At 36.4% G+C, this 19172-nt stretch overlaps 1 protein-coding gene across 1 annotated transcript in view; it reads left to right on the top strand.

Annotated features, from left to right (window-relative positions):
• Window positions 1-19172, top strand: part of LOC116491251 (VPS10 domain-containing receptor SorCS1-like) — a 289913-nt gene that overhangs the window by 120893 nt on the left and 149848 nt on the right. The window contains exon 3 of the mRNA XM_032191107.1: window positions 5274-5373. Coding sequence (XP_032046998.1) covers window positions 5274-5373 — 100 coding nt within the window. The remainder of the gene's footprint in view (window positions 1-5273; window positions 5374-19172) is intronic.

The following is a 19172-nucleotide window of genomic DNA, read 5'->3' as shown; positions in this document are numbered from 1 at the left end:
AGTTGGTGGCAAAAAGGGAAATAAAATGCTTCTTAATGATGTGTTATAATAAGGGACTTAATCAGTTAATGTGTCTTTTATGGGGTGAAAGCTGTACCCCATAAAAGGAGCTGCACACTTCTACAGGCAGGAGACAGGATGTTACACAGTTTAAATTTGGTGTAATTTTTTTTTTTTTTTTTTTTTTTTTTTTTTTTTTTTGGTATAAGTGTTTCAGAAAGATATTTCACAAAAAGAAACCTTGACCAACCAATCAAATGGTTGATTTTTCAAGTCTTCAGCAGCTTACATTAAATAAGTACAGACAACCTTAAATTTGTAACAAAGGAGAGTAAACAGTGACTTGCTAGGGAGTTTGTTGAATGTATATATTCAAACTGACAGTCCTCTGAATTTGTCTGTGCTTCTTGAGAACGAAGATAATTTCCATAGGGTTCGTGTAACTGGGTGATTCAGGTTGCCTATTATAGTTGTGAAATATTGGTAGGAAAGAATTGAGATATATTCATGACAGTAGGTGGACTAATGGAATTCAGTGACTTTATTTAAAATGTGTGGGAGTTTATTATAATACTATAATAGAAATGTCATTTACCCTGACAGAAGGAGAGGGAAAAGCCCCATCAATGAATAATAATGAAGTTATTTAAATGTCAACTTTCTTGCAAACAGTTTGCAAAAAATAAATTATTCTACATGTTTTTAGTTCAGGTTTGTTTTAATTTATTATGTACGAAGTCATAGTTTCAGTCCCAGAGTTTGGGCTTTTTTTTTTTTTTTTTTTTTTTTAATACTGTCAAATAAACTAGTAATAATTAAAATGTTTATCTCTTTGGGTGTTTGCAGAAATCATTCTGATTCACCAACGAAGTAGGAAATCTGATTCTAAACAGCTACTGGTAAAATTTGGGATTGATTTAGTGGAACCAATTACAACTAAAATGGTGGGACAGGTGTGAAATTATCAGAATGGAGTCTAAATACTCTGTTTCTGAAAATTATTCTTTTAGTCTAACTCGTTTACATTTCAGTAACGTCCACAATGTCCTAACACATCTGGCTTTTTTCTCATTTAATTAGATTGGCACAGATCTCATATCTCTCTGCAGACCTTTGTGTTTCAAACTCAGCTGGACTTACTTTGACTTAGCCTATAACTGTACCCACAGTCTGAAATGAAACATTTTACATGGGGATTTGAATTATTTGATGAAACCTGTTTTGCGATGTCTCTCCCCCCAGCAAATAAGTAAATAAATACATGGAAAAAAAAACATTGCATCATGCATGTCTACACAAGACCTAATAAAATGACTTGTTCTTCATTCAGTTATAGGTAGTTATTTCATTGGCTATGTCTTTTCAGCAGATGGTTCAGACGTTTCTTTGTTGTGTGTTTTTCAGGTCTACAGGTCCTGGGTTTAGTCCTTTTCAGATGATTTAGCCAGACATCTGCTTGCTCTGTTTATTTTACACAGACTAAAACAGAGTTCTCTCTGCAGAGCTTCAGAGAAGCAGCTCTACCCCACAAAGAGTGGGAGTGATATATATATGTTCCCCTTCAGATAACAGGAATTTAATTTGTTGATCCTAAGTTGACATTATTTCTTAGGCCCTGCTGAGGTGCATCTGTCTTTTGCATCACTTCCAGGTTAGGCTAGTTTCCTGGATCACCAAATGGCTGATAAGTTTTCATAGGATAGGAGACCATGCTGCTTTAGATACGTATTTAATACAATAAATGAAGAGTTTGTTATTCAGGCTTCTAATTGATGTCTGCTCTGTTGTATACATGTGTATAACAGGAATAAGATAAAGGCAGATTGGTGATATCCCCAGGTCACACCTCAACAGAGGCTTTAGGTGTATATGGCGTTTCATTTTATATGACTCTTTTTTTCCACTGTTTTCTGTGTGTGCATCTACCGCCCCTCTTTGTGTTAAAGCACTTTTGAGTGCCCATCTGCTGTTGTAAGATATTTATCTGTCTATTAAATCTAAGGGTAACTATAAAGTGGTATAAGAGAAAACAGATTGTAGCTGGGCAGGTAGGAGGACTGGCTATCACTAATTTAGAACAGGATGATGTGAGCGAGATCTAACAGTAGCTCCTTTTATCACTTGCATATTTGTCCATCTGCCAAAACAACAAAAACAACAACAAAACAAAAATGGTTTTCTAAGTTTTCCAACCTTTCAGTTGCTTTTATAGATGTTGACAGAAGCGTACACTTCCATCTGTAGATGGCATTACCTGTAAATAAGGCTATGAATACAAAATAATTGTCTAGAGATTTGAAGTAAGAAAGGGCTGGCACTTCTGACTAAGATTATCATTTGCAATAGGCCTTCAACATCTGTTTGGCTGTACTGTGGTGGGAGTGTCCTTTAACAATTTCCAAACAAATTTTATGGGTCAGATTTTCTTCATTCTTACCCCTTTTTGAAGGGTCCCATTTTGAAATCACTGTCACTGTTTTAAAGAGGTGCATTCCTTCATTTACATGTCTTTTTCCCTAACTCAGCAGGTCAGATTTAGTCTTTATTATTATTATTATTATTATTATTATTATTATTATTATTATTATTATTATTATTATTATTATTATTATTATTATTATTATTATTATTATTAAATCTTTCAGCTTAAAATTCACAAGAACATACCTTGTTTTTGATGCAGAAATAATGACTTCTGAGTAGGCAGGGCAGTGAAGTGGAGAGGGTTACCACAGTGAACCAGCAGTCCTTGGCAAGGCTGTGGTCAGTCTCCCTTCCCCTTAACACGGGAAGGTCTCTGAAACATTCAGTAATAGAAATAACTGTAGCAGTGTCTTCCTCCTCTCTCCACCAAGGAAATAGCTGGGTTAGTTTAGCTGTGCTCCTGAGAGAGATGACCTTATCTTCTGATTGATCTTTCCCTTTATGAGAACTTGGCATTAATCTTCTAACCAACAAAGGTCATGCATCTATATGGGCGCAAACGTTTATAAGAGGCAGGGGGAGGAAAAAATCACGTTTGTAGACCGCAGGCCAGTTGTTACAGAACAAAGACTAGACACGTGCAAATACTTTGATAAAGTTCCTAAATACAAAGACTCCGCTTTAATGCAAATTCACATTTTGTTGCAATTTGTTTTAACGGATGGAAGTCCAAGCTAATGCCTTCTTCTGTTATTTGTATACTGATTACAAAATGTGAAATCCCAAAAGCTATGGCATGAATTTAGTCCGCTCTAGATGTGGGATCCAATCCAAAAATCTAATTCCTGTGCCACTGCCTTAAAAGCAAATAAATAAATAAAAAGATAATGTACTTTGGTAGGCATTAAGTATTTTTTAAATACCTTTGTGAATTTGGCTAACTGCATTACACTTGGGCTGATTCTCGAAGTTCTTTGGATATTAGGACATCATTCAAGCAAGCATGAGCTGCATAATGAACAAAAACTCTGCTGATAGTTGTAGTGGGTTTACGTGGCAAGGTTTTGGTAGCAGGGAGCCATAGGGGTGGTTTCTGTGAGAAAGATCTAGAAGCTGCCCCATGTTTGGGAAGGGCCCCATTGTTTTCCAGATCCGAGCCAATAAGCGATGTTGTTTTGCACCTCTGTGAGAGCATATTTAAGACAGGGAAAAAACGCTGCGCCACACAGCAGCCGGGAGAGTCAAGGGAGTGGGAGAACAGCCTTGCACCAAGGTCAGTGTAGAAGGAGGGGGAGAGGTGCTCCAGGCGCCGGAGCAGAAGTCCCCTGCGGCCTGTGGTGAGGACCATGGTGAAGCAGGATGTCCCCCTGCAGCCCATGGAGTACCACGGTGGAGCAGGGTTCCACGCTGCAGCCCGTGGAGGAGACCACGGTGGAGCAGGTGGCCCTGCACCGACGGAGGCTGCCGCCTGTGGAAGACCCCTGCCGGAGCAGATTCCGGGCCGGACCTGTAGCCCGTGGAGAGGAGACCACGCAGGAGCAGGTGATCTGGCAGGAGCTGCTGCCCGTAGGGGAGCCAGGTTGGAGCAGTTTTCTCCTGAGGGATGGACCCCGTGGTACGGACCCATATCTGGAGCAGTTCTGGAAGAGCTGCTGCCTGTGGGAAGCCCACGCCGGATCAGTTCATCAAGGACTGCATCCCGTGGGTGGGACCCCACAGCACAGGGGACGAGAGTGACCGAGAAGGAGCGGCAGAGAAGAAGTGCTGTAGACTGACCATAACCCCCATTCCCCGTTCCCCTGCGCCGCTCGGGGGAGGAGGTGGAAAAGGGTGGATGGGGGGGGAAGGTGCTTTTGGTTTTTTTTTCCTTTGTTTTCTCACTTCTCTCGCTTGTTAGTTGTAGGCAATAAATCTTACTATCTCCTTATGCCGAGTCTGTTTTGCCCGTTACAATAATTATTGCGTGATTTTCTCGTCCTTATCTCAATCCTTGAGCCCTTTTCACATATTTTCTCCCCATTCCTCTTTGAGGAGGGGGAGTGAGAGAGCGGCTGTGGTGGAGCTCGGCTGCCCACTCGAGCGGAACCACGACAATAGTTGATCTTGGTTCTAGTCAAGCATCCAGAGCAGATATTATGGGAACTTTGTACAGTCTTGTTTGTTTGTGTTTTTTTTGTTCTTCCCCAAGACGTGTAGTTAATGTCTCTATGGGCAACACTCATAACAGAAATATATTATTTTCCCTGCTGAATGGGGGAAAAATATTGTTCTTAAAGCAAGAATAAAATGTGTCCATACTTTCTGTTGGTCTGTGTGAACAAAACCACATAAATTGTAGCTGTAATGCTTGTATGGTTATTTTTTTCAAAAACACATCACTGGTTTTCATAGAAAACTGAACTCTAATTTAACTGAACAATCAACCGAAGCAGCTACATTAGAATATGCTGAGAAAAGACTCTTATCTTAGCAAAATTTAGTCTAAGCTTGAAGTATACATTAAGCAGATGACTCTAGTCTCTTACTGTCTGCTATTTAGTATTTCTGACAATCATTATCATCTTCTATATGCAGAATTTATCATTTCTCATTGTACATGTTTATTTTAAAATGCTTTGGGAAGATGCTGTTTTAATTTTTCCTAATCTAATTTAAATGCAAATTGTAAGCACTCACATGATGCTGTGTGTGTATATAATTAAGTATCATTATATACTACATGAATCATTCAAAAAGCTCCGGAGAGCCATTCTACTATGTAAAGCATAACTTACATTGAAAAGACGCCAAGTGACTTGTGGTTCTGTGATTAAGTGTTTGTACTTATGAAATCTCTCATTGAATTATAGGTCAACGGATTATGGGACAACATATGAGAAACTGAATGATAAAGTTGGCCTGAAGACTATTTTGAGCTACTTGTATGTTTGTCCAACAAACAAACGTAAGGTAGGTGATAATGTGATTGGCTCTTTTTTATTTTGCTGTGACTTGTCCTAGTAAACTCTTCCTGTTTCTTCAATATCCACTATTACTGACTAGAAACTCTGTCTCCCTGACCTTGAAAAAAAATATGTAACTTTACCAAAATATATGCTGGTTTAGACCACCCATACCACCTACCCGTGTATTTCAAAAAATATATATTAGCAAAAGATGACCATTAAATGGATAGACGTAATAGGTATCATGTATCTAATTGTTTGCTTATCTTCTACCTGGTGGTGATATTTTCTGGAACTGACAGAGACTCATTAAAATGACAGAAATGCATCTACAGTGACCAGAGTGTATGTAACATTATTTCTTTTAAGTACTCCCAGTAGTGAACTGAAGGGGATTTGACAAAATCCTGCAGAGAAAATGCGTTCCAAAGCCCAGGAGGTTTTAATCATGCAAGCACCCTGCTGAGTAACAATTTACTAAGAATTTGTAATGCTGACATTCATAAAAGGAAACTGATGCCTTCTCTGATGTACGTTTTTGACTTTTTTTTTTTTTTTTTTTTTTTTTTGTAATTTGGAGGTATGCAATAGGAAGTGATGAAGCGCAGTTCACAATGGTGATGAAGACTTGTATTCATATATGTGGATATGCTAGTAAAAGTGATATTGTTTAAAGGTCCTGTGTTATCTCATCGTTGGTGATAAGCAATTATTAATACTGGTGTGGACATTAAAAAGTAGCTTAAATCTTCCTGAAATTACTAGTTATTTAATTTCAGATTTCCTCATATGCTGGTCCAGGGAAAAAAAAATAAAAAATCAAGGCATGATTAAAGAAATTGTAGTGGTGACATCATTATCCTTGTAACTTTTTAGCTATAGGACTATGCACACTCAATATGTAGAAGACCAAACTCCAGCTTTATCTTTTACCAAAGGGGTTATGAACATGGATAATGTCATTTTATTTTTTTTGCTTTCTGTCTTATTACATAGTTTGAATTGTTCCGGTAAGAACTGCATTGCTTCAGCAGAAAATGCTAGTGAAGACTCATTTGCGAAGGAGACACTGTATATTTGAACAGCTAAGCTTACTGTTGATGTTGTTTTCATTTTTCAGAGAGAATAGGAAAGGCAGAAGGACCTGTCCTAACAGAGGAGACAATGCCTACCATTATTCTCTTGTAAATCATGTTTAACTCTTTATTCAAAAGGAACTGGCACCTCTAGGTGTAAGTCATTGGACCTGTTAAGAAATTGACCCTAGGATGAGACAAATCACATCCAAGTGTTGCCTAATTTTCTCCTACTGACTGCAAGGTGAAGCCTTAGGATGAAAACTGGATTAAATGTTCCTAAATTAGTGGACAGATATTGTCTCATTACAGCTGACCCATGACAGAGATCTAAAGCTTTTCATTAGAAGCTGAATAATGAAATTATCACTCAAATGTCTTTCAGGTATGAGGTTTGAAAGGATAATCTCCTGGCACATAAACTGTAGTGTGGCAAGTTTACATATAATCATACCTGATGTTTGTTGGAGAGTAATAATGCTATTCTCCAAAAGAAGTAATAAGTGTTTTAGCTGGGCAAAATCTGTATGATCCTTTAACTTTTGTGGTGCAGAAAAACCAGAAACTAAGGGTTTTGCAGGCATATTAGGATAACTTAAGTGCATGCTGGCTCTGAAAATCCTTCACCACCACTGGCTGCATCTTCCCGCTCCCTCCCTCACACTGCCACACTTGTTTGTGTAGCCATCTGGTGAGCTGGATCAAAGACTAATCTGCCTGAAAATTAATACCTTTCCGGCTCAAAAAACAAATAGATGAAAAGAAAAAGATTTCACTTGGAAAGGTGGAACTGCCCATTCTGGCAACAGACCGTACTAAAGTTGGCCTGTAATCAATATGGGACAGTGCCAGAGGAAAGCTGCAACACCTGGGATGAAAAGACCTTAGTAAAGGTCTAAGACTGAATTTTACAAAACTTATTTGAGCAAGAGCAGAATTAGGTCTGCATGGAGAACTTCGGGAGGATCTGCTTATGCTATCTATTTCTGTATAATATCAAACTATTCCTCCAGGAAACATTTAGCTTTAAACACCTAGCTCATCTCCCATGATTAAGAAAGCATGGGGAAGAGAGTGTAGAGCTATGTAGTACTTCTACACTAAAAATGCTTTTGCAGCGGAAGGCAAAAATATTAGAAGCCTTAGGGTCTTTATCATACCTGCTATAGAATGGAAGGCATAGGGAAACATTTACAGCTTTTAACACCAAAAAAAATTCAGTTAAAACCTCTGGATCCTAAGACCTTTTCTTTTTGTTTGTTTTGTTTTTCCTTTCCTGAAATTGTGATATTGCTGCAAGAAACTCTACTCTGAAAGTAGCGTTTTGTTTCACTATTGTGGGCCAAGTGGTTAGCTGCAGACATTTTTTTTCATTCTGAGTTTCAATTGCTTGAAAATATATGAATTTTATAATATACATTTTGTAGTTATGAAGGGTTTATACACAGCTGTTGTTAACACTGGGCAAATGGTAACAGTGTTCTCCCTAAATATATAATATGTAGAAAGTGATTTTTCTGACTGCACTTGCAACCTTCAATGTTCTTTGTTCCACAAGGCTTTCCTTTGCAGAGAGAAAAGACTTATTCAACAGTGAAAAATAGGTAGTCTATTTATTTATTATCTTGCAGGTAGATCTTGCTACAACAGTGATTCAACGGGGGGCAGCATGTGCTTAACTTACTGATGCTGCCTTCTTAATGGAAAAAAAAAAAAAAGTCCCTTTAGAACTTGATTAACTTCTAGGAATAGTCCCATTGAAACAAGGAAAATGCTGAATTTGCTAACTCAAGACCAATTGCTTCCAATGAGGAAACCAAGTATATCTTGTACATAGTCTTGTCTGTTCTTTGAAAAGCGGAGCAGTTAGAACACTGAACTGTAGAATGCATGTAATTAGATTAATTCAAATAATTAATAGACTTGTTCATGAATTTGTGATGATTTTCACATTATGGAACATGAGTTGAATAAATTGTTTGTTATACTTTTTTTTTTCTCTGCCTATAAAAATATGTACCTATAAATATACATGATTTGCAGAGCTTCTCACTATGACTACTAATTTCTTTCTAAAAGCCTTCATATTCCAATTTTTGTCTCCTTATTCATGAATTTAAATCCTTTAACCAGACACTGCAAGCAATGTCGTATTACAAAAGGGTGGTCTGAAAATACAAGTGAGAACAAAGCCAATATTTACAACTTAAGCTGCTGACCTATGGCTGTCACTTGTTACTTTTCTGAATTACAGTATTTTCTTTAGGAAATTACAGAAAATTGTAAGTAATATACTGATGTATTAGCCCTGGCAATAAGAGAGCTGGAAACCCTGTTTTTCAGTATTCTCTCCTTCCACTAAATTACTGTACTAACTGTCCCTATGATTGATGTCACAGACCAGGGAAGAAAAAAATCATAAGACATGGATCTTGCAAAAGACACTGTGGATGCTTGAGTATTTGTCAACAAGTTTTCAGAAGAGACAATCCCCAATGTATAATATATCCCTAGGCTTATGTATGTCAACATTGGTTTATATTTTAGGTGCATACACCCTTTTGTGAAGGGATATAAAATGATTTATAGGTTTCTACATGAAGAAATAGTGTTTGGGAATAAAGCACTAGTGGGTTAAAAAGTAAAACAAACTAGAAATCCATGTTGATAACTTGAAAATCCTTTTGCAAAACTTTGACATTTGCCTTCCTACAAATTTGCACACACCAAGTTTTATGGTCTTTCTTTATGAAAACATTTCAAATAGGTTGCTTTCAAGCATTGCATGGAAAATCATGGCTATGACCCATAGGAAATAAGTGGGTATGGGTGGGTGGGTAGGATTTTACGACTGGTTAACTAGAAGTTTTCTTTGACTAGAGATGTGCTGCTAGCCCATTTAGACGCTGCACCCTTGTATACAGCACACTGCACAAACTGACTCTGCAAAGAAAATGGTCTGTTCGTTCTTTGTACTTTCAAGCCCATTGCATCCATGTATCTCCAGTTAATTAATAAATACTGGGTGATAGTATCTGCCAACAGCTTTATGCTGCTAACAGGACTGGTGCATCCTGTGGGTTTGAATGCCTGTGTTAGGTTTTTCGTTTTGTGTTCTCTCTTCCTTTTTACAGACCTGCCTTGAATTTTCCTTTTATTCTTCCAACTGTTTGGATAATTGCTGTGCAGTACAGTGTCCTCTTTTCTTTCTCTCAAAAGATGAATGGATTACAGATGCCTTCCTCTTCTTTTATACTTAGTGTTGTGATTAACACCTTTATCACAGCATGTTAAACACTGTCCTGTTGTGTGTGTAGCTCAAAGATAACGGGTATTTATTGTAAATATAATTGCATGGGTTTCAGTTCTGGCTAGATCCCTAACTGCTTCAAATTCATTTCTATTAATGAGTCTTAAATGAAAGAAAGCTAAAGAAATGGGGCCCAAGCCTTCTGTTCTTTCTAGTGTGGGTGGGTGGAGGGGAGAAGAGTTGGTGAAATCTTTCTATCTGCCAGTCATGAAAGACAGGAGAAGATTTACCCATACTAGCCTGAATGTGAATGATTGAGCACTACTTTGTATCCCGTGTTATTAGAAGAGTTCATTTGCTTCAGGGAGGTTTATAATTTTGAAATGTAAACTACAACTGTATAGTTGTATAAAAGTTGAGACCCAGTGCTATGTTCTTTGCGCTGGCTGTTGTACCTGATCTTCTGAGCCTTGGGGAAAACATCTTTTTCCATAGAGATGAACCTGAGTTCTACCTGTCATTGCTTTTTTCTCTAGAAATTGATAACTTCAGTTGCTGAAATCAGATTGGGATCAAAATTTTCTCTCTCACCAGTCTTATTGTGGAAAATTTCAGAAGTCTGATGTGATGGCAAGGCTTGATTTTTGTGCTCAAGGAAATACAGTTCTTTCCAGTTGTGTCCTCCTTGTAGGCCTCTGTAAATTTTAGTGTAAAGACAAACAGTTTGTATCAGAGAGGTTAGAGCTCAGCAGAGCTCAAAGCACAGCTCACTGCAGACTGAGCCAGATCCTGTGACTGTCAAGGGATGGCATCCTTAGCAAATTAGGCACAGTGGGAGACCCTGGGTCTATAGTTGATCAGTCATGCCAATAACCCAAAGTGCTCTTGTAGTCTGCTCTTGCAGTGATAACATCGATTATTCTGTTGCGCTTTTTTTCATTTGGAAGGAAAGGTACTCGTTAGCTGCGGGCTGTGAGTGCAGCCTTGAAAGAGGCAGTCATAAGGGACCAAAAAGGCATTGTCTTACGGACGTGAATATTTTTTCTTAATGATGTATTCTACAGGAGATTTCAATGAGATGTTTAAGAAAGATCTTCTCTTACAGTTGAAAGGGAGGAACCACTTTATACTGAAGTATTTTGCAGATTGAAACGTAAATGTTATCAAATGATTTTTTTTTTTTTTTTTTTAGAATAAAACATATATAGCATAAGAAGATATATGTAGAAGTCTTGTTTGTTTGTTTGTTTGTTTGTTTGTTTTTCATGTCCTTACACTGTGACTGTAGATGATGCTTAGTAGCCTCATCTTTTACTTCAGAGAAAATATTTTGGAGGGAATGAGTCAAAAGAGCATGGACTGGGAATCATCCTCTGGTTTTGCTGGTCTGACAGGCTATTTGGGCTTGATAGCAATACAGAGCCTTTTATTCAGTGCTCTTCTAATGGAAGAATATGGGTTCTTTCTCACATATCTTTTCTCCAAGCACAGTTGTCTAATCTCATTCAAGAATTTTGGTTTAAGACTTCACCTCCTGATCAGAAAGAGTTGAAATCCTGAACCTACATGGCTTAGGAATTATTTTGGGCTGTTGTGGTGGTTCAGTGGATTTCTGATAAGACTGTGCACATAATAGATCACTTTCCATAGGAGAAGGGATGCCTTACCCCTAAATTAAGAGTTTTTTTCATTTTCTGCAGTTCCACAAGATGGATGGATGAAGTCTACTAATGTTAAAAGCTGCACTATTATTATTATTATTATTATTATTATTATTATTATTATTATTTTATTTTATTTTATTTTTTTTTATGAAGCTAATGCAAATAAGATATTTTTGTGGAAAAGATTGGTGACTGCTAGAAAATCTTATGTCCTTATGATAATACATATGATTTTCACTTCAGCTTGTAATATCTGTAGACTCAAGATCAATGCATCTACCTGTGCACTGCTTCTACTTGTGCACACTTGCTATTGACTGAGAATAGACTTCTATTTCATAAGATTGTCTTTTGTGCCCACCATACGAAAATAAAAAGATAAAGTCCAAATATTTTTAATTGTTAGTTTGGAAAGGTAGATTTTTCCTTAAATATTTTTGATATGATCTCAGGCAGCTGAAGATCAGTAGGATTTTACTGAAGTCAATGAAGATCTGTAAAGCAGCAGTGACTGAAGAGCTGGTCTTGTATTGTTAGTCTTTAATACTGAGTTCATGGGAAACCAATAATTAACGAGGAATTTGATCCATGCTAACAAAGTGAAGGTAGAATCTCAACTTTCAGAGTGAATATTCCGGCTTTTGAAGTGTCTGGCATCATTCACTACCAAACTTTCTGATTCATGCCTACAGTATATGACAGCTCTCACAATAGCCATTACATTCAAAGCCCTTACCATTATTCTACATTCATATCTCTTCTTGGATATGAAATGAAATCAAAGCCCATTTATTCTGCTGCTTCTCTTGTAAGGCTATCAAAAATAGTGGCAGTTTTGACATTTTCCCACACAAAGTTTTACTACAGTATGACGTTGTATCACACAGAAGTCTCCAAGGACAGGCTGAGTGTTAAAACTAATGATAGAAAAGTATGAGCCATAGAATTCATCTTTAGAGCTAAGATTCACGCAGACTGAGGAGGGTTTCAAAGGTGTTATTTCCATTCTGACTTGTTTCTCTATTCCCTGCTTTCTGTAAACCAGACAGTTTAAATTAATGCAAGATCATCTGTTGCTGAATGTCCCTCAGTTCTTTGATCCCTTTTTAATTCCTCAGCAATTTACCAAATATCGTGGAACAGACAATATCCCTTTTGGCAAGAGAGGATATATGACAGCAGTTTAGGGAGCAGAAAAGTAAGTTGTTGGTCTCAGGCCACGTAGCAGCAGCTGGGATTGCTGGTAGGGCAAGTAAGTGTCTAACTATAGAGCAGACATGTCTTACTGTCAAACCTGTAGCTCTGTCCGTTTGTATAAGTAAGACAGGATGTTTAAACCGGAAAAAAGTCAGTTCACCTAACAATGATTTTTTATTTTTCCACTATGGAAAAAGCTAGCCCCAAGCAGGTAAAAATAAGCTTGTTCAGAGACTCATAAAGTTGGACTAAAATATGTATATACAGTAAGGTTGTTTTCATTTCCCATCTGGATTCTGAGCCGTTAAAGATAGATATCTAATTCTCACTTTTATATCATTTCATTGCCATTTTCTGTTAGGAACATTCTTGTTTGTTCATTAAATGTTGAAATTGTCTTATTATATGACTTCAGATGTTGAGCTTAAAGGAAATAATACTGTGATGCTGTGGTATAATCATATGATAGCTGGTATGTTGAGGATTGGAGCTGTGAAAAATAACAAATAAATGCATTATATATGAATATTCACCACAGGGGCTCCGACCTCAACCCTCCCTTGTTAAGCCTGCAATAAAGTCATATGTAATATTTGTTAATTAGCAGATAGTGTAATCTGTAATACATGTTCACTAGATGATTGCAATTGCTCACCCCTTTTGTAGTCTAGATGTGTTGTTATGACGAAATGAATGACTAAATCACAGTATACGTGAGTGTTATGTCTTCTGTTTAGCTATGCTTGAAGTACAAGGCAAAGAAAGTAAAGAAGATAAGAGAAAAAAACATTTTTGTTTATGAATCTTCTGATTGATAAATGCTGGTAAATACAGAGTAAATGTTGTGGTGACAAAGATTAATGGATGGAATTAGAAAGTTGTCTGATTGCTACGAAAATGTAGAATTTGATTTCTATGCAGCTAGCATGAGAATTAGTAAAGGATCGTTTTGGAAGCGGCCAAGCTTCTTGGAGAAAATGGCAATAATTCAGTCAAAGGTAGCACAGAACAGAGGCTACAAAGATTAAAACTTACCAAAAATAAGTCACTGTAATCAGATTATTTCCCTGTAATTCTTTCTAAATCCTTTTTTTTTTTTTTCCTCTGAAATCTTCTTATTCCATTTCTCTACCTTTTTCATTAATAGCCAGAAAAGAATAAAAAGATTCAGGAAGGGCATATAACGTGAAGAGCAAGGAAAATAGTGTTTGACATAGAATGGCTGGGGGTACGAGCACACAAAATTATCTTTGTTTACCATGACTTGGCTTTCAGATGGGTACAGTCTGAAACCCTAAAAGTTCACACCTAACCAGTTTACCCATTTTCCTGTGGAGGAGTCTACTAACATGTTCAGAATTACGATTAATCTCAGAGAGCTTTGTTCACAGCTAATCCAAATACACAGCTAGCATGTTGTTTTCTTAAACTGCCCGTGTATTTCGGAGGAGAGGAAAAAAAAAAAAAAAAAAAAAAGTGGTAGAATATTTTAAAGGCAAGAAACATTTAAATTAACACAGTATTTGACAAGAACGAATCAAATTTACAATGTGTTCTATTGTATATAGAGCATTATGAATAATGGATTTTGCTATTTAGAGAAAGAGAAATTTCACATTGATTGAAAGCACTTATTTCTATTCAAACTTTTTTTTTTTTTTTTTTTTTTTTTTTTTTTTTTTTTTTCTGTTCAGGTCATCCAAGTCTCTTCTTTCTTAAGGAGATAAATGTTAAATGGAAAATGTTATTTGTGGGGCTGAAAAGCCATAATAACTTTGTTTTGAAATGTTTCTACTTTTAAATTCCATTGAAAACAATGGAAATTTATAACAATAATGATACTTAAAATACTTTCTTAATCACTTCGCTGATTCTGTCATTGTTAGAAGCCTACCCTTAACAGTCTAAATACAGTAAAATACTGTGAATTCTCTGCACACATGTATTTAGGCCTTAGTAGTGTGTACACATAAAAAGTATTCATAGTCTCCAGTTTATATATCTGATTTCTTCATTGAAGGAAATAAGGAGAATGAGAAAGGACATGACAACAAATAGCAATGGAAAAATCAGTGGAGAGTGATTCTAGAAGTAACTTAGTATAGCTGAGCAATTTAGTTGCAGCAAGAACATTCTGTCCTTAGTCATGCATGGACAATTATCAGGAATATGCACAAAGGAATATGCACATTTCCTTATACCATGGCTCCTTTGTACAGCAAATTGCACTAAGTTTGAACATTATTGTTATTAGCCAGAATATATTCTAGAGCATGGAATGATTTAGCTTTGAGTGTATGGTGTGATGCTGGGTTCCATGTCTGATTGCCCATTAGTTCAGTATTTTCTGTGAATTCTGTTCCTGAGTATGTTGCCTACTCTGGAACCTTCTGAGTGAAGGCAGCCTACTAGAATTACTTCCTTAAGAGGCTTGAAGCATGACAATGGATTTGAAGCTATTTATGGACATGCAGGACCGAGAACCTAATACCATAGTGCACCATTCTGCATCGAATCAAGTCTATTCTGTCCTACTCATATGTTAAGATCCTTTGCAGGTAGAGATTTTTCCTCTGCTTGAACAGCAACTATATGTTTGGGGTCTGGTGCACAGTTTTTCTTTGATTTATTTCTATTCCTAATGATATATAATTAATGAAATAGTATAGCAGACTTAAAGGACAGCAGTCTATGCTTAGTTTTTGGCATTTAGGAAAGAAATGAAAGCTATATCTATATGTCCTGCCTAACGTAATGTTGTTCATCTTCCAGAAACTGAAGAACAATTGCAGGTGAACCAAAGGCAGCAGAACAGCATCTCTTAGGGAAGAAAATATAACAGTTTATCTGCCTAATTCTTGAGAATCTCAGTCATTTATGGATTCTTTGTAGGTACTTGAGAAGAAATATTGTTAATCCAATCCTAGTTTATAAATAAGAACAAGTGTATGTTTTGCTAAATTCAGGAAAATAGTTGCAAAGACAGGAATTAAATACAGGATTTTTTTTTGTTTGTTTGTAAACTTAGCCAATAAATAAATATTAATAACAACAAAAACAAAACAACAACAACAACAAAAAAACACAACTCTTTTCTTCTAATTCATGCAATACTGGAAGATGTGATCTCCATTCACACCATTCCTTTCTGTCAGGGAATCCCAAGCTGCATAATATCCATGCACATTTATACCCTTCATTTGTAATGCTAAAAAAAAAAAGGTCTCTATACCATAACTAAAGAACAGAAAGGAAAGAAGAAAACATCTAAGTCTTCTTAGGAGAAGATATGCAGTAGACCATTTCAAAGGGACAGAGAAAGCTAAGTCAGTCATCCGATGTACCAGTGGGCAAAGTTCACAAATCATCCCCTACCCCAGACCTCTGTGTGTCTAACACCAATGCACACTGAAATATTTCCTTCTTATCTTGAAAATGAATTAATTTCTCCCACGCCTTTTCAAATGTCTGGCATTTTGAACCTTGGAGCTGAGAGTTAGCTTCCAAGTCTTTATTTAAAGTGTTTCACCACCCTCTTTTTATAATACGTCCGTCCACCAGTGAAACTCTTCCGCAAGTTCCAGGATGCTAAACCTTTCCTTTTGCTGCTGTTTCAAATGTGTTACTGACATTTACAAGCTCTCATAGGAGCATTCAGTCAATTACCACTGAAGACTCCCATTGTTCCAAGGAGACTGACCTTTCCCCTAGGGCACCAATTAAAATCTATTACTTTTATTCCCATAGTGCTTGCTGTAACTGGAGCTGTGGCTCTTTGCCAGCTAGCACTAGTTGGATTTTCATCTCATTTATTACTGAAACTTTGTTAAAGATAACAAAAATGAAAATTACAAAATATACGTACGTACTTTGGGGAAAACCTATTTTTTATGATCTTTTTAGTTAACGTTTTCACTTGTCATCAGGAGTACGAGAAAAATCCAAGGAAAATATGTTTCACATGATGGCATTGCTTCCTTACTTCCTCTTTTTGTTTTCTTCCTTCAGCTAATGTGCTCCAATTATTCTGTAGCACAAATTTGCCAGCAATTGTAGGACAAATGTGCTGTGGGCCTTGCTAGTACTTTAATATGCTGTGAAAGTTAAGGGGAGAATCATGGAGAACTGTGAACCTGCCAAGTGTCTTGAGCAACAGAGGCTGTCCTTGTATTACAAACTGCTAGAAACGATCACTGTGATGCTCATTAATAGCAGCAAAGTTGCATGTTTTGGTTAAAATTCTTGCTGTTAATTTATACTTTGGAACTTAGGTCTTTCCCAATCTGTTTCTTCTTTTAGTTGAAATTTATGAGGGTAGGAGTGGCTACTGATAGAGTATTGAGGTGTTTTTTTTTCTGCTTTGAAGAAGTCTGGATAGCTAGTCAAACATCTCTCAGAAATAAGTTTTTATTATTATTATTTTAAATCAGGATTTTGAAAATTGTTCAAGTGTCTGCTTTTTGTCATCTCTTCTTGTTTGAGATCTTTGGGGTTGTATCATACTTTTTACATCCAACATACTTGTTTTCTTCATGCTTATTACTAAAGGCAATTCAGTTTTAAAACCAGCATTGTACATAGGCTTACAGTGAGTAAATGGTGTACAGAGTGTAAAGTTTGTCAGAGGGTTCTAAATCATTCTAATGATGAAGAATCCTGAAAATCTAGTGTATATCAGTTTATACAAGTTTGATTATGAGATGATTTAACTTGCTAATAAAATCGCATGTAAAATACATGTATATGTAAACCATAATTCTTGACAATAACTTGTTTAATGGCTATAAAGCAACTTCTGTTTCCTTTTGCTTTCTGTTTTCAACATAAGGTAATTGGTTTTGTGTTGCTTATTCAGTACTAATGATTATGAATTTCTCAATACATATTTTTCTCTTAATCTTTTAGTAAGTTAGTGGACAAAATTTTGACATTTGTGCAGAGATTTCTGTGCCTTTATGTTCAAGTCAGATAGTCAGCTATCAGTTGGTGCCAAATAACTTTACACTTGGTGACTTAGACAAAGATAGTTCTAGGGATGTGTGTGGTTAAGACCAAGAATTAATTTTTGTTTTACCTACAAAACTCTGTGGCACTTTGAACAACTAGAAACAGGAAGAATGCTTTTCTAGGTCCTATACTATGCTTAGTGGAATTTGATGAAACCTTGCATTTTCTTCCCTTCACAGACTTGAAACGATTTTTTTTTTTTTTTTAAATCTAGAATCCAGTAAATGTGATTTAAATAAACCAAGTCTGTCAACACCCACTGAGTAGTTTCACCATTGAGAGAGAACCATGAGATAAATATTTCATCTTGGTCCAAGATGTAGATGTTCAATGTCCAAGGTCTCATGATGTAGAAATGAGTTGCTTGTGCAATTCGGTTGGTTTCATGTGTACCATTTCATCTTAATGGTCCCACTTCTCTGCAGTTTCAAGAGAACCACTTTTCCGCCATCTTCCCAAGAACAAGGCTACTAATCTCTGGAAATACTGATAGTTCTTTACAACATTCTGGACTTTTAACACACTTTTTTTTTTTTTTTTTTTTTGTGTGTGTGTGTGTTTTGCCAGTTTGAGAAGGTTGTGTTAGATGAGAATCAGGCTTAAGATTGATTTTTATATCTAATAAACCTGGAAACATAAAACTTCCTGAACTGGGGGATGAATTAACTGCATGAACAGATTTGTCAAGCTCTGCTAGATACTATTTCATATATTATGGGACAAATAAAAAATACAGAAAAGGAAAAAAAAAAAAGTATTTTATAGAAGAATTTGAAATTTCCCTAAGGATAAACTAAAATCCCTACTTTTTTTTTTTTTTTTTTTTTTTTTGGCCATCAGAAGTGGTAAGCAAAAGATTATGACTTAAGAGACCAGCCCCTAGAGATGAATACAAAGTCTGATGCCAGCAAGAGGCAACTATGTTTGCATGATGAAGAGGTAGTTTATTATCTGTGCCATTTAATGCTCTAATATTAAAAATCCAAAGCAACACCAGTTGCAACACCAGTTAATTCTTTTTATATGGGAGGAGGGAGAGCAACCAACCTTGATTTGGTATAGCTGCATAAAGAGAAACTGAAGTATTGAGACTTACCTGAGAAGGCTAAGAGGTAGAACTAACCGAAGCCTTTGCACTTGTTAAAACCCTTTCCTTCACATCTGAAGAGAACTATTGTAGATGATGGTAGTGATAAGATAGAGCCAACAACCCTTTTCTAATGAACATTACTAGAACAAAATGTGACATAGGCTTTATAGGGTGAGAAGCATTGGTCCTGGAGTTATTGGTGTCTAAAGAGAATTTGACTTTGGCTTAAAACATGTAATTACATCTGTATTACAGGAACAGTGCCTTCACCTTCTATAAACCTTCCTAACTCAGTAATTCTAAGTCTGGGTTTTGGCTTAATTTCTGCATTGTTTTCTCTGATACTAAGCTACTGCTCTCTCTGACAGGTTGGACACTATGGAATGGTTCTCTGGAGACTGTTGCCTTAGAGAAATCTCCCACCCTTTACACTGTAAACTGTGACAGTAGGTGTATCAGACACTAGACTCTTGGCTCAGCACCTGGGTTATGCCACAATATTAAAACTGATATTTTCAT

Source organism: Aythya fuligula, chromosome 7 (assembly GCF_009819795.1).
Source record: "Aythya fuligula isolate bAytFul2 chromosome 7, bAytFul2.pri, whole genome shotgun sequence".
NCBI classification, from domain to species: Eukaryota; Metazoa; Chordata; class Aves; order Anseriformes; family Anatidae; genus Aythya; species Aythya fuligula.
The sequence above is the reverse complement of the archived record's forward strand: the minus strand, read 5'-3'. Positions and strand labels throughout refer to the sequence as shown.